At 43.0% G+C, this 14820-nt stretch overlaps 1 protein-coding gene across 3 annotated transcripts in view; it reads right to left on the reverse strand.

The window, feature by feature from the left end:
* Positions 1–13297, reverse strand: part of LOC123503467 (transient receptor potential channel pyrexia-like) — a 30213-nt gene extending 16916 nt beyond the window's left edge. The window contains exons 1-2 of one of the 3 annotated variants that reach the window (XM_045253254.1): positions 13085–13297; positions 2862–2996 (exon numbers count right to left, since the gene is read on the reverse strand). In XM_045253254.1, coding sequence (XP_045109189.1) covers positions 2862–2901 — 40 coding nt within the window. In that variant the 5' untranslated portion in view covers positions 2902–2996; positions 13085–13297. Of the gene's footprint in view, positions 1–2861; positions 2997–3568; positions 3711–13084 lie in introns of those variants that run through there. The other 2 variants (XM_045253253.1, XM_045253255.1) reach the window with 2 other exon arrangements.
* Positions 13298–14820: the final 1523 nt, after the last annotated feature.

Consider the following 14820-nt stretch of genomic DNA (forward strand, 5'->3'; position numbering starts at 1 on the left):
AGTAGTGGAAGAAATAGAAGAAGAACCTTTTGAAAGTAATGAAGGTGCCACGCAGAGAACAGAAAGGTTATACTGAAACCCGTAGACTTCTCTCTCTCTCTCTCTCTCTCTCTCTCTCTCTCTCTCTCTCTCTCTCTCTCTCGTCGCCTCACACCCCATCGCTCACCACCTCGGCAGCTCTCCATTTCGGCATCCCCTGCTAATGGAGCCTTTATTGGTGGAGATGGAGGCGGGCTGAGGCGGGGCTAGGCGGTCTTAATGGAAGCTCGTGAGAGGAAACTGGTCGAGGCGCACGTAGGTTTACATCAGGAAGGCGAGAGGCACAGCACAGCAAGGGAGGGAAAGGAGATATTCACTCTGCTTAATTGATGTACGGTTGACGGGCGGATAGAATTACGAGAGCCTTGTTACTCTTAGTTCTCGTTGCTGTTGTTTATCCGGAAAGAGAGCGCTCATGTTATCATCCCAGTGAAAACTAACCGCTTTCCTCTCATCGTGTTTGCTATACGTTGCTTACATTCCGTTTTTTTTAATGTTGTTGTTGTTGTTGCGAAAGTAAATGCTCATGTCATCATCTCAGTGTAAACAAACTTCTCTTTCTTTCATCATGTTTACTATACAAAAACATTCCTGTTGCTCTCATTCCGTCCAGTGTGTTGTTATCGCGTCACTATTCCATCACCACCACCACCATTTGTCAGTCAGGCAGTCGTGTGTGTGTGTGTGTGTGTGTGTGTGTGTGTGTGTGTTTGAGGGGTAGTAGTGTGGGAGAGGCAGTGTACATTTTCTAAACATGGCATCTTTTCCCAGAACGGCATTAACAAACTGGGCTCATTAGACTATCCTGCTTCCTCTGTGGCAAGCGTGGGGAGCCGAGCGTCTGAGTGGTATCCTAGTGCTGTAAAATTGTAAACACACATGCCCACACCACTGCCTGACTCTGAAGCCCGATTTCACAGTTCCTTGGTAATGTTCCGAACTGAAAGCCTAACCAACTGGCGTTCTCCAGACTTAGAAGAAATCTGAGCATAGGGTAAATTTTCAGAAACGCTTTACTCTCTCGTAAAACTATTCTCGAAGACCACAGAGATGATTAGCCGGATTTCTAAGGCTGTTTCTCATATTAACCATGCAGATGTCTCGTTCATCTGTCACTAGGGCCTTAAAAAAAACCTTAGAAACTTGTGCAGCTTCAACTACATCCTTTTGAATATAGCAGAGGTGTGTCACAGAAGTGTTCAGCATATAGACTAAATAAAGTACATCTTATCTTGAAAATTCCTTCTAATTGCCTGTATCGAACTGAATAATTGGGTTTCTTTTTTTTCTCTCCTCTCTCCAGTTTACCAGTTCTCCGGATCATCATTATCACTATTGATAACATAAAAACATAAGAAAATAAGAGAAGCTACAAAAAGCCATCAGTCCTACACGTGGCAGTCCCTGTAATGCTAAGTAGTACCTAGAGGCTGGACACCAAAATTGCTGCTGGGTTTTTTCTCTCTTTTGTTCACTATACGAATACATGCTGCAATGTGACAGGGAAATAAGCAAATATATTAATGATGATTATGTAAAAAATGGCGATACCCGTGTTAGTGCATAATTCATAGTATCAAAAAGAAACAAAAGTGGGGATGATGCTGCTGCTGATGATGATGATAATGATGATATTGATGTATTGTTATTAATGTTATCATTATCGTTAGAGTCATAGTTTAAAGCCAAACCAAAATCTCTCTCTCTCTCTCTCTCTCTCTCTCTCTCTCTCTCTCTCTCTCTCTCTCTCTCTCTCTCTCTCTCTCTCTCTCTCTCTCTCTCTAGTTCTCTCACACACACACACACACACACACACACACACACACATACACACACGGGATGACAACACTTTTACCTACAAAATATTTTCTTCCATCTCGAGACCAAAATACTTAATTGCTTCTATTTCTGAAGGCTGTAGCACTTTTTATTCCCCCATGTGTGTGTGTGTGTGTGTGTGTGTGTGTGTGTGTGTGTGTGTGTGTGTGTGTGTGTGTGTGTGTGTGTGTTATAAAAGCTACACGAATAGGCAACATCCACTGTCCATTTAAGGTAGTAGCGGTGTGCTAGTGCTGGTGGTGGTGGTACTGTACCCGTACAGTGATGTGTGAAACCCGTAGACTATTATTACACTGACAGAAAACTCGAACCAAGCAAATGGAATGAGTGGAGGAAGACACTGGGCATGGCAGGGAGATCTGTGACAATGGTTAATGGTACTCACTGCACTAAGGGATAATTTTTCTTCACTAATAGTATCACTGCCCAAAGCTAAGCCACAGCCCAATGATTCCCAAGCACGATGTGAAGGAATGTGTGACAGTCCTCGTCAAGCAAAATGTCTTTGTTTTAAGCCATACTCTCTCCTCATCACTGTCTCCTTACTGTTCTGCATGTTCTAGCGAGCCGTGACACCTCTGATTGTTCTCACGCAAATTAGCAACGTAGCACCAAGCGAAAAATCTGCTGCGTTCATCTTTAATGGAAGTCACATGCGTTGCTGGTCGATAATTTGTTTGTGTTTGATTTTTTCTATGAATGAGAGTCACTTCACTAATCCGACTTATATGTGTATTGTGACACTCACCCAGGACTCATAAAGGATTTTTCAAGGGAAAGAACTGCAGAATCTACTGACATACTGGTTAAAAAGTCGTCTAGTGACGTGGCAGACTTCACTTTGCAATTAGCACTCATTTCTGATTTACTCTTGGCCTAGACATGAACCTCACATTACTCAGGTGCTCCAATTGACGAGGCAGTGTTGTTATGCACAGCCTGCAGGATAACAAAGCCGAGGAAGCAAAAATATCGAGACTTACCGTTCTCTTCCATGGACCTGAGAGCGAGGTAGCCGGCCATGTTAGGTTTCACTGCCGAGCTGTCAGCGTCGCCACTTGCTGGTGCTTGATGCTGGTGGTGCTGCGTCGCTGGTCGTCACACCCACTGCTCACTCACTGGTCATACAGAAAAAGACCAAAAATTAATTCATTGGTCATTTTAACTATGCGTTTTGGTAAGAACCGATAAAACATCACATTTTTTGCAATGAATCGAAATCAAATAATCTGTTAAGTTTCACATAGCAAATAATAAGATTCTTCTATTTTTCTCTCTAAAATGCAAATTTCAAACTAACGGTTTAATGAAGGTAATAATGAAATACAATATTTTCTTTGGTGCACAGCAACGGCGCATGAGTAACAAAAGAATGTCGCGGCCATTCCAACACCCTCCCCAGGTGTCCTCCATACCTGGGACCGTCACTCCCCACTGTCCTTTCACCTCACCAATACATTATTCTTATCTTTTCAAAAACACCTACGAAGGATCTTAATCAGGCATGGTGGGTCGTGACCTTCACTGCAAAATATTTTCCCCAACAGATGTTATGCACAGACACCTTTCAGAGCCACAGATGTTTTCACAAGCACAAACTCACATACAATTAAAAAAAAAAGTCTTCCTCAAAAAGTCACCCATGACATCCATCACTCCACCCACCAATGCCCCGAGACCTACGACCCACCGCTCCGAGACGCGGGCACGGTGCTCCTTCACCGTGTAGCGCCGCAGCCTGACTGATCCACCTCGCTCGTGCCTCACCTCCTCCCTGCCGCACACCTCGCCTCCTGCTCCTCCGCAGAGGGCCGCGCCTCTGCCTCGTAGGGCCGGATGGTGTTTACTCCTCCTTTTGCACAAAATCGAAGAGTTTCCAATGATAAATCTCAGATAATCCCTTAACCAATGCGAAGGAAAGAATAAATTAACGTAATAATGCCAATAGCAGTGCCACGCATCAGTGCTGGTGAAGATGTACTAATCATTTTGGAATATTGCCATCGTCACGGTGCAATAACATATAACATCCCGCTAATCTAATTATCAGGAGCCAAACTAATTAAGGGTTGAGGGTGTGGGTTCTGTCAACACACCTGATCCCCCTGCTGCCTCCCCACCCCCTCTCGTTCTTATACACACCCAGGGTCGCAGAGGAGCAGGGTGAGGGGAAGAAAGGAAATGTTACTCATACTCAAACAAACATTTCTGATAAAGGGAAGAGACCCGCGGTTATCATCCAATCTCATCGAGACGGTGAGAGGGGGAGGAGGAGGAGAGGGAAGAGGAGGAGGAGGAAATTAGAGGAAGAGAGGGGAGAAAATCAGATAGGACAGAGCCTTGTTAGCTTTCTATTACCATCACCATGAGAGAGAGAGAGAGAGAGAGAGAGAGAGAGAGAGAGAGAGAGAGAGAGAGAGAGAGAGAAATGTTAACTAAACAGGAGTGGATGAAGGAGGAGAGAAGCCAGCCATGACGAGATCAAAACATGAAACCAACTAGGCGTGTTATACGAAGGGAAAGGGAGGGACAGCGAGGAACAGCGCCGGCGATGGGAGGAGGAGGAGGAGAATGGAGGAGGAGGAGGAAGAAAAGGAAGAACAAGAAAAGCAAATAGTCTAAAACTGAAAGAAATAAAAAAAAAAAGGTAGGAATCCATCACGCTGGAAAAAAATAATGAAGGTTAATGAGGCTGAAGAGAGAGAGAGAGAGAGAGAGAGAGAGAGAGAGAGAGAGAGAGAGAGAGTGTGGTAAATACATCAAAAAGTATGATGTAATGAGGAGGAGAAGGAGGAGAGTAGAAGAGAAGGAGGGGGAGGAGGAGACATACGCGATCGAAGAGGAACAGAAAGAGGAGAAGGAGAAGGAGGAGGACAGACTCACGTTGTGCACTGTTAGCTGTTGCACTGTGCACTACTTCTCGACTTGCACACGCTTCACTCAAGCCACCACCTCCACCCCCAATCCCAGACCTAACCATCTTTCTGCTGCTCTTATGCTCCTCCCGCCCTTTTAGCAGTGCATATGTACTCTCTCTCTCTCTCTCTCTCTCTCTCTCTCTCTCTCTCTCTCTCTCTCTCTCTCTCTGACCCGTGACACAGCTCGTATACAACCAGTGTTCTATACATTTCCAAACTGATCCGGAAAAAAAAATATTCGTTCTTTCTGTGTTTGTTTGATTGTCACCCCTCGCCCCCGCCCAGAGTTGTACGTACAGCGTGGCGGAGACCCGTGTTTACTTACGTGTCGTAATTGTAATATATTTGTACTAGGGCTTACTGACGTGTGTGCATGTGTGTGTGTGTGTGTGTGTGTGTGTGTGTGTGTGTGTGTGTGCATCGTTACGTGTCAGTCAATAATGTAACTCTAGTGTGTTTAGCCTTTTTTTTCCCCCTTCTTTTTCTAGTTTCCTGTCTTTGCATATCAGGTGTGCTGACTTTGTATTCTCTCCATTCTTTTATTGCAGGTTCGCTTTGGGGTTAGATCTTTACATTGTGATTATGCGCTTTGCTGAGTTTACAAGTAGAATACAAAGCGAATGATAATTAGGAGAAAGGAAAAACAAAAAAGAGAAAGAGGAGAACGAGAACTGAGTACATTGTAAACTATTCTTTCTCCCCCCACAGGAATATGAAACGAATGGAAACGAAGGAATAGAAAGAAAAAGGTAGAAGAACAGAAAGACCAAAATAATGAGAACTGAACACTTTGTAAACCATTCATCCTCCCCCTCACGATCACGTCACCTTCCGTGGAAAGTAGAGGATGTAGCGGAGCGGAGGTCGTGACGCCAACACCCCTCCGGAGGTCACAAGGGGTCGGGGTCGGTAAGTCACACAGAGATCACGAGGCCACGGTGCTGGGGCGGGGGCGGCTGAAAACTAAGGGAGGGGAACAAGGCGACGGTACATTGACGTGGGGGTTAATGAGCATTCAGATTCGAGGGTGTTGGTGCGGGATGTTGTTTTTTTTTTTTCTTCTTCATTAACTTAAAAAAGAGAGTAAATGGTTATCAATCACATTTGTTAGATAACTAGAATAGACCCAAGTTATTATGTTGGAGAATTCTGAGAGAAGACTAAACTCATATATGGATTAGAATACGTACAGAACTACTGGGGTTTTAAAGCTTCTCTTACTTTTTTTTTATTTATCTCCAGTGCCATGTGTGTGTGTGTGTGTGTGTGTGTGTGTGTGTGTGTGTGTGTGTAACAATAATAATAATAATAATAATAGTAATAATGATAATGATAATAATAATACGGTTTATTCGTAATTGCAGTACATACTGAAAATGTACCTATGGGGATTGAGGGAGACTTAAGATTAGAACCTTAACTTAGCTGTTTATGGTTATTTATGGTTCGCACCATGGGAGGGATAGCATTACATGAAGATGTATATATGGGGATTGTGTGTGTGTGTGTGTGTGTGTGTGTGTGTGTGTGTGTGTGTGTGTGTGTGTGTGTGTGTGTGTGTGTGTGTGTTATTGTTCGTGAGGGTGTGGTCTGGGTGGTGTTTGTGTAGCAGTGGTGCCTGTTTTTTAGCGGGACGCCTTCTGAGGAGTATGTTGTAGGGACTTCTTCTGTGCCACACGTTCTAAAACACATGAACCACTGGGCTTGACTCCTCGTATTATTTAGGTTTATGTGCGCATGTAAAGATATCATGTCTAGCTCTTACTTTGCTTAATAAAACTCTATAGATTTAGATGCTTCATGATAGAAGTGCGGGTTATATTAAGAGTTAGTCCCCTTTATTCACTGACATCCTTAACAGCGCCATGCTTGAATGAGGACGGTGCTGTATCCAAGACGCTTCCTGCCAAATATTCGTCAAGGTGAATTAGCTCAGAACTTTATAGACAATACGAACAGCTGCCGCCAGGTGAAAGTTTATGAGCAAATCTATAGGTTAAAATGAGCAGCTAAAGTGATCTTTTTATATACTGTAGGCTCCTGTGTGGCTCATCTGCGTAGTGAAGAGACTGCCATGTTCACTGAAGTTGATGAGAAATGCTGAACGTCCCTTTAAGAGGAACCTCATCCTCCACACAACGCAGGTGACTCACAGGTGGATGGAGAAATTCTTGAACAGGTAGTCTGCACTATGACACCTCGATGTAACACCTCTATGGCCTAGTGCTGTAGTGATGCATTTCGTTTACTACTGAGACCACGCTGGTGTTTGTGCGATACGGGAATGAGGGCCCTTCACAGCCTCACAGTAGAGTTCAGTCTCCGGTGCGGCACTGCAGGCACGGCGACCACCTGACAACGCAACCTTTGTCGAGTCCGTAGATGCCAAAACTTTAATCTAGAACGTTATAAAATATTATTATGATCAAGTATAACGGTAATCAAATCCGTAATTCACTCTAAGAACATAATATCCAAGCGCCTAGAGACTAATCCCAATCTACACAAAGCCCCAACGTGGACAATTTTAGAGAACATAATGTGAATCTGGCTCCTTTTCGCTGTGGGAGGAACGACAGTGTGTAGGATGCGAATGCGTCTCCATGCCCACCACACCTCAACATCATATAACACCCCATGCAATAGGTATCCCTGGTGTGTCCCGGGAGTTTTGCTGTGGTCTACGGGAATCGCCCGTACGGAAGTTCACGTAGCATGCAAAATATCACGATTACCAAGCACTCAAGGTACCAGAGTGAATGTTGTTCTTACTAAAGAGGTGTCCCTTTACAGGGTGATCCAGAAGCAAAAGTTTCTTGTTGCCTCGTTTGCTTAGAAAAACTAAATATAAAGAGTCTCTGAGCTGAAAAGGGGACGTCCCCTTTTCGAGTCGCATCGAACAGACTAGCTCTACTAGAATTTCACCAAAATTTTGTGCTACAGCAGCTTATCTAATTTGATCTTAAGGTCCTATAGTTGCTTGAGACATGCTGTAGGTGGTCATCTCTAAAAATAGTCGAGGAACCTTGGCTTGAGGAATCTCTCTTGCCTCGAGCTGGAGGAAGGAGACCAGCGCCGCGGCTGCATGCTCATTCCAGCTCACACATGTGTGGTGTTCTTCACTCCTATACATGTGCCTACTCTGTAACACCAGCAAGCTTACAACGTAACGCTATGTTACGGCACTCACAGTCATAGGGCTCGTGTTCATTGCCATGTTACCGTGCATTGGAAAAGGCTGATTTGCCAGGTTGCAGGTAGCGGGATTCGGTGCGGGTCGTTGTCCTGTTGCTAAACAGATTTTTTTTTCTCTATCTCTATTTTGTAGGTTCTAAGAGCTTCATTTAGGAATCTAAAAAGAAGATGAGCAAATGTTCTTCGCTTTCTTAACTAGTGAATTGAGACAGAAAGTAAACAAACATTATTAACAGTGCGCCACTGACCAAATGACTTTTACAGCTGAACACTGAGAAGGAACATGTAGACATGGGTTGATATGACTGGCTGGCGTCTCTTATCGCAGGAGTTTTACAAAATCAAACAGAAACTCATTATATTCAGTATGACCCACACAGTAACATGTTGCGTCACGCCGCCAATATGGTACAAGCTGTTTCTCAGACTGAAGTCGAGTTCAGGGTGCCAAGCAGGAGTCAGTATGACAGTATCTAATGGTAGAGATGATAAGACCCACCTGACCTGCTTGCGTGACCGGCGGGTGGGGGGAGCTGCTGGAGGGGGTGCGCAGAGCAAGCGTGACACAAGATAAATGGGTGAAGATATAAGACCTATGAATAACAAGGATGTCATGTGACTTTATTGTACATGTGTTCTGTGTTGTCCTGATGCAGTTCACTCACCTCTCTCCATGATTAGGCCTCTGATATCATATGTATATGCAATGCTATCCCAAGACACTGGTTTCGCTAACAACTAATATCTCAGTATCAAGATAACAGCATAGCCTTCATTTATTATGATGCTGAATGCCATTACTAAAACGCCTTAATAATATCTAAACTCAGTCAGGATGCTCTTCAAATCAAAAGTGACTAGAAACAACCCAGCGTGAGGCCTGCGTCCCGCCCCACCCCGCCCTGCACACACCAACACCACCTCTGACGTACAGTTGACTCCATAGAAAGTACATGGATAAATTCAATTTAAAGGACTTTATTTATAAACAGTCACACCACCATGGGACTATATCCATAACGATAAGCTCCACGAAAAACACGGGAGGAGGAAGACTTAATGAAAGAGCAACAATGGCGCACCCGTGGACATGTTCAACAAAGCAACAATCTTCTAATGTGGCGAAATAATAGATGCGTTCATTTCATATTTACTAGATAACAACAGAAGACGACATCCTACACATACACGTATACCCGTGTAGCAAGTAAAAGATATCGTAGTTACACCTATACTTGTACTCATTTTCTTGTAGCATGAGAGGTACAACTATTTCATTTAATTTGCCACCTCGACGTCAACTTCCATAGTGTGTATTTTAGTAGGTACACTTCTCCACTCCATGATGCGAGGCTTAACAGAGACTTTTCCCTCCCAACACAAGCCCCACCATGAGGGAGGTTGATGGTGGAGGCGTCATCAGTTCTCAGACCAATAAAACTTATAAACTCGGTCTCCACACATGCGGGTGGCCGTCCCTCCTATAAAGGAAGGGTAAGGAAGAGGGCGTTGCCTAGGATGAGAAAGGAAGTAATGGCATAGCAGTATAAGAAATGTACATATATAGAAGGGCGTATCCTTGATTCTGAACTATTATATAAAAAAAGACATGTTATTGATACGAACAGTATAGTTGTTGAAGCCATTCATAATAACAATACGATTATCACACCACTCGACATCATGAGAGCTGGGAGAGAAGCAGCCCTGTCGACGGAGTTTGTTCATGGTGGGGCTCACCATTCTACATGCAGGAAGCGGCACAAACAGGACTTCCCTTCTGCCAATGAAACTTTCCTTGTTTGTAATACTCCCACATACAGTAAATAGCTACGTCCTCGAAACTGATCTTATTAAGTACATACACGTATGAATAATATAAATAATGTGAAAGCTACATCTATAAACAATTTATCTTCTGTAATGGGTAAGCGCTGAGACCATTGAAATAAGAAATACTTTAGTAACAAAAGGAAAAATAGCCTCTTAGCGTTAAAGCAAACAGTTATGAGGAGCGTGAGCCATAGCCAAGAAATGAGATACCCTGCCAAGCATAGGAGGGTCATCCGGGCACGGGAGAGAGGATGAGAGCTTCCCCAGGCCACCAGCTGAGTCAGGCTGGGGAGATTGTAAAGCACCGCACCACACTCTTTAAGAAGCCGAAGCTCAAAGGTTGAGATGAAAATAGATGAGAATTAGAAGGAAAAGGAACGGAAAAGAGGTAGAAATGAAGAGCAAGAAACAAAAAAAAAAAACGTATTGGAGCATTGGAAATAATGAAAATGAGGATAAAAAACTGAGAAAACGGAAAGAAAAATTATGGGAAGACAATGAAGATAAGTAAAGAAGAGAATTACTACTACTACTACTACTACTACTACTACTACTACTACTACTACTACTACTACTACTTCTGCTATACTACTATAACATGAAAAGAGGAAGAGAAAGCGTTCAGAAATTATTCCCTTTTGCATATTCATGAGAGATGCTTCTGTGAGACCGCCCAGCTCAGTATAGCCACATCATGTAAACAAAGCCAGCGATGCGTTCTTGTGGAATTAATGGACTACACTTTCAAACCAAACCTTACGGCGTCTTATCTTTCTTTTTACAACAGAACGTGTACTTAATAGGTGCTATGAAGGTTTTGCAGAGTGTTTCCATGATTCTAGTGATCGCTTAACAAGGAATATATGTTAGCAATGGTTAAAACATCATGAAAACTTTATTATTCATCTTTATAGCCTCTCATAGTAGTTGTTTTGAAAGTCGTAAGCGTTGTATGCTTATTTATATGTCCCTCTGTTTGCATACTATATGAAAAGCATTACTAATATCAGTGATCTCTCTCTCTCTCTCTCTCTCTCTCTCTCTCTCTCTCTCTCTCTCTCTCTCTCTCTCTCTCTCTCATAGCGTTCAGATTTCCTCACCAGCTTTAAATGTGAGTAAAAAAAAAAAAATCATTTCAGTAGAGAAATATTTCAGGCTCTCCGTCATCAGTACGCATCTATTACCAAGACAGCAGCAGCAGCAGCAACAGCAGTAGGAGGAGGGGGAAGAGGAGGAGGAGAAATTTTAATCTTAAGAGTGATTAACTGAAGATGAGTGACTTCTGAGAGAGAGAGAGAGAGAGAGAGAGAGAGAGAGAGAGAGAGAGAGAGAGAGAGAGAGAGAGAGAGAGAGCATTATCAGGAGCAGAATAAAGGAGTGGCTGAGGGATGGACTTTCTCAAAACCATATTCTAATATACTTGACTCTCTCACCATCACGACTATTTTCAAACACCACGAATAAGATTAGCCGGTTTCTTAAGAGTGTTTTTCCAATTAATAGTTGAAAAATGATCATAATTTGTCACTAGAACCTTAAAAACACTCTTGGGAAACCGTGAAACTTCGACTAGAGCCTTTTGAAAGTAATCGGGGTACTGCATAGAAGTGTTTCAAAATATAATTATGACACCACAACAGAGACCACCGCCAGTGCTTGCGTGAATACTGCCAGGCTGGAGCGGAGAGAGGTGGTGAAGAAAAGTGCTCGGAGGGAAAGATCCACGAGCGAAGGGCAGTAAAGGAGGAAAGGGGCCGAGATGGATGAGGCTGAGAGGAAAGGGAGGAGAAAAGAAGGGGAAAGAGTGCTATATATTCCCTAGTGACCCTCTTCATCTCGCCAGGGGCTTGATTAAGATGAAATAGGAAGAGGAAGGAGAAGAAAATGGAAGACGAGGCTCAAGATAGAGGAAGGAGGGGAAAATAATAATACTATTATAAAACTGTTCTCTTGAGTTGAAATGCAGTGGTGATAGTGAAAGTACTAATGATCATTCTATTGGTTGAATTGTGATTGACTTCGATTAGCTATGACGCATACATCTCTCTCTCTCTCTCTCTCTCTCTCTCTCTCTCTCTCTCTCTCTCTCTCTCTCTCTCTCTGATTTATGATGGAAGGCAGAAGTGACGTTGATTGAGGGAGAGGGAGATTAAGTAACGTGAAACCATTAAAATACCCTGCCAACTCACCTAGCTTCCGCTCTCTCTCTCTCTCTCTCTCTCTCTCTCTCTCTCTCTCTCTCTCTCTCTCTCTCTCTCTCTCTCTCTTGACAAACTTATTAGCATATGCCGTGCGTAAAAAAGATATATGACGCTCGAAAGATTTAGAGAGAGAGAGAGAGAGAGAGAGAGAGAGAGAGACCTCTACCCCGGGCGTCATTTCAGTTAACAGGGTTCCTCATATCTGTCGTCTGGCTGAGGGCGGCAGGGGAAGGATGTGCCACAGTTGGGCCGTCTATAAGAGCCTCACCGTTTCACCTCGAAGGGTCAGGAAGGAGAGGGAAGGGAGGGGAAGGCAGGAAATACGAGGGTGTCTTCCGGTGTTGTCATACGTCGCCCATTCCACCTGCACCCAGCTGGCGCAACATTCCCTCTCGCATCCACTCTAAGCAGAGGTTGTTTTTCCTCTCTTTTTCTGTGTTTTTTTTTTTTTTTTTTTTGTACCTTCCCTCCATACTTTATTATGAGGTTATATTTTTATACTCGTTGTTTTAGTTCGAGATTAGTCCAGCAATTTCTCTTCGTAAACTTATGTCCTTATGTCCAGTGGGGATCGGTTAGTGAAGTAGTGGTTTTTGGATATACTGCACCGTCGTGTGACTCAAACAACACGTCTATCGAAATGCATTAAGGGGCAGGCAGGTGTGGCTATGTGTATCACACACACACACACACACACACACACACACACACACACACACACACATATGGGCAAGCTCATCTACACCCCTTTCCCGTGTCGCCCATTACGAGGGACCCACCTTCGGGCAGCCCTCTAAATATTACTTATGACGGCAGGTGAGGGGTGGATGATGGGGTAGCTTTTTTCAGCGTCTCAGAAGTCGTCGTTGATGAGTTACGTGCTATTGACAGTAGCAGCTGCGGATGGCGGGGAGGCATGACGAATGTACAAGCCTGCTGAGTCTTAGAAGGGTTGAAGTTTACGCGATGTGAACATGATTCTCATATATTCTTACCCTCGACATGAGGTACGTGGATCATTTGGATATTGTTCGGATTGCTATCGCTGTCGCCACTTACCTGTGTGCTAGTGATGAGTAGCGTACAGAGGTGTCACTGGCACATCCCATGCAGCGCATACCTGTTACACACTAGCTACTTCACGAACACGCGTTAGTAACCACAACCAGCGTTTGTGCTTCAATTCTTATTCTTATTGTTATCTTACAGCCATACATTTCTTGAATACATACAAGGTCTTGATGTAATATTTCCTCTTTTCACTTTCTCTTCTAGAATTTTCGAAGCCATGTACACTAGTGGATGACAGCAGCGTTCAAGGTTCGTAGTGGCACTGATGCAGCCCCGTAGGGAGGGAGGTAGGGCTCCGTGGTCTGGTGGCTTCCGTGAGGACTCCACCCAGCAGGATGTTGCCACGACGCCTTCACGCCACCAGCGGATTAGAGTGAAAGGAAGGACTCGATCTACCCTTCCAATCGTATACTCAGGTGTATCTCGATTGCTTAGAATGAAAGGTTGGAATAAAAGCTGCAAATGCCAGATAACTCAAAAGACTATCGAAAAATTTCCTCTAACTAGTAGTGGCCAGTTAGCTTACATACAATGGGAGGAATGTACGCCTTCACTAAAACACAATTACTGTGTTAATGGAGTTATTTACTCTTACATATTTTCATTTTATACAGCATTTCATAGATACATTGATACTGTCCATAAAAAGAATATCTGGATATTTATATACCCTAAGAAATCACAAACATAATATTGTTGAGTAGGTGCATGTCCATATAATCCCTCCGCCACTTATGCATCACCATAGAAAAGGAATATTTCTCTCTCTCTCTCTCTCTCTCTCTCTCTCTCTCTCTCTCTCTCTCTCTCTCTCTCTCTCTCTCTCTCTCTCTCTCTCTCTCTTTGTATATATATATATATATATATATATATATATATATATATATATATATATATATATATATATATATATATATATTTATTTATTTATTTATTTATTTATCTATTTATTTATTTATCACTCATATATCAAACCTGAACCAGTTAGCTTTGTAGTTCCTTTCAGACTAAGCTAATCTACATCCTTCTTGTTGAAACGAGAGGGTACTCAACTATAGAAATTCGTTAACAATTTCTAAATGCATGAAAAAAAAAAAAAGGAAAGAAAAATGTGGAGCGACAAGGATCAGCCCGTGTCACTACTGAAGAAACCGCCGCTAACTAAGGAAATAGCAAAAGATAAACGAGAAGTCTTATTGAAACAATTTTCACTGATAACTTCATGACAAGAATGGTACAAAATAAGACCAAGGAGAGAGAGAGAGAGAGAGAGAGAGAGAGAGAGAGAGAGAGAGAGAGAGAGAGAGAGAGAGAGAGAGAGAGAGAGGGGAGGAGAATCATATCAGTGAAAGTAGGGAAACGTAGATAAATTTTTGTGAACCCGTAGAATTGGTGATGACTGTAGGAGCCCAGTGCAGGTAAAAATAGTCATTTCGCTGTGATGAGACTGCCGCTGTTCAGCTGCATCCCTGGCATATTTGTGCCAAATCTCAGTTATTTGTATAGATTGTCTTATTTTTTTTTAGTAATATTAACACGCCTTCATATCTATCAGTAAGTATTTGACTTTTCATAGTTATAGGTGTTTGCTACAAGAAAAGTAATGCCGTAAAACACCTAGCACTAGTGCCCCGAGGTATGACAGTGATGCGGGATATTTAAAAGTGCTAATTGCCTTGCTTCTTTCATATATATAGTTCATATTATCAACTGAGTGATACATG

The sequence above is a fragment of the Portunus trituberculatus genome, chromosome 14 (assembly GCF_017591435.1).
Source record: "Portunus trituberculatus isolate SZX2019 chromosome 14, ASM1759143v1, whole genome shotgun sequence".
Taxonomy (NCBI): Eukaryota; Metazoa; Arthropoda; class Malacostraca; order Decapoda; family Portunidae; genus Portunus; species Portunus trituberculatus.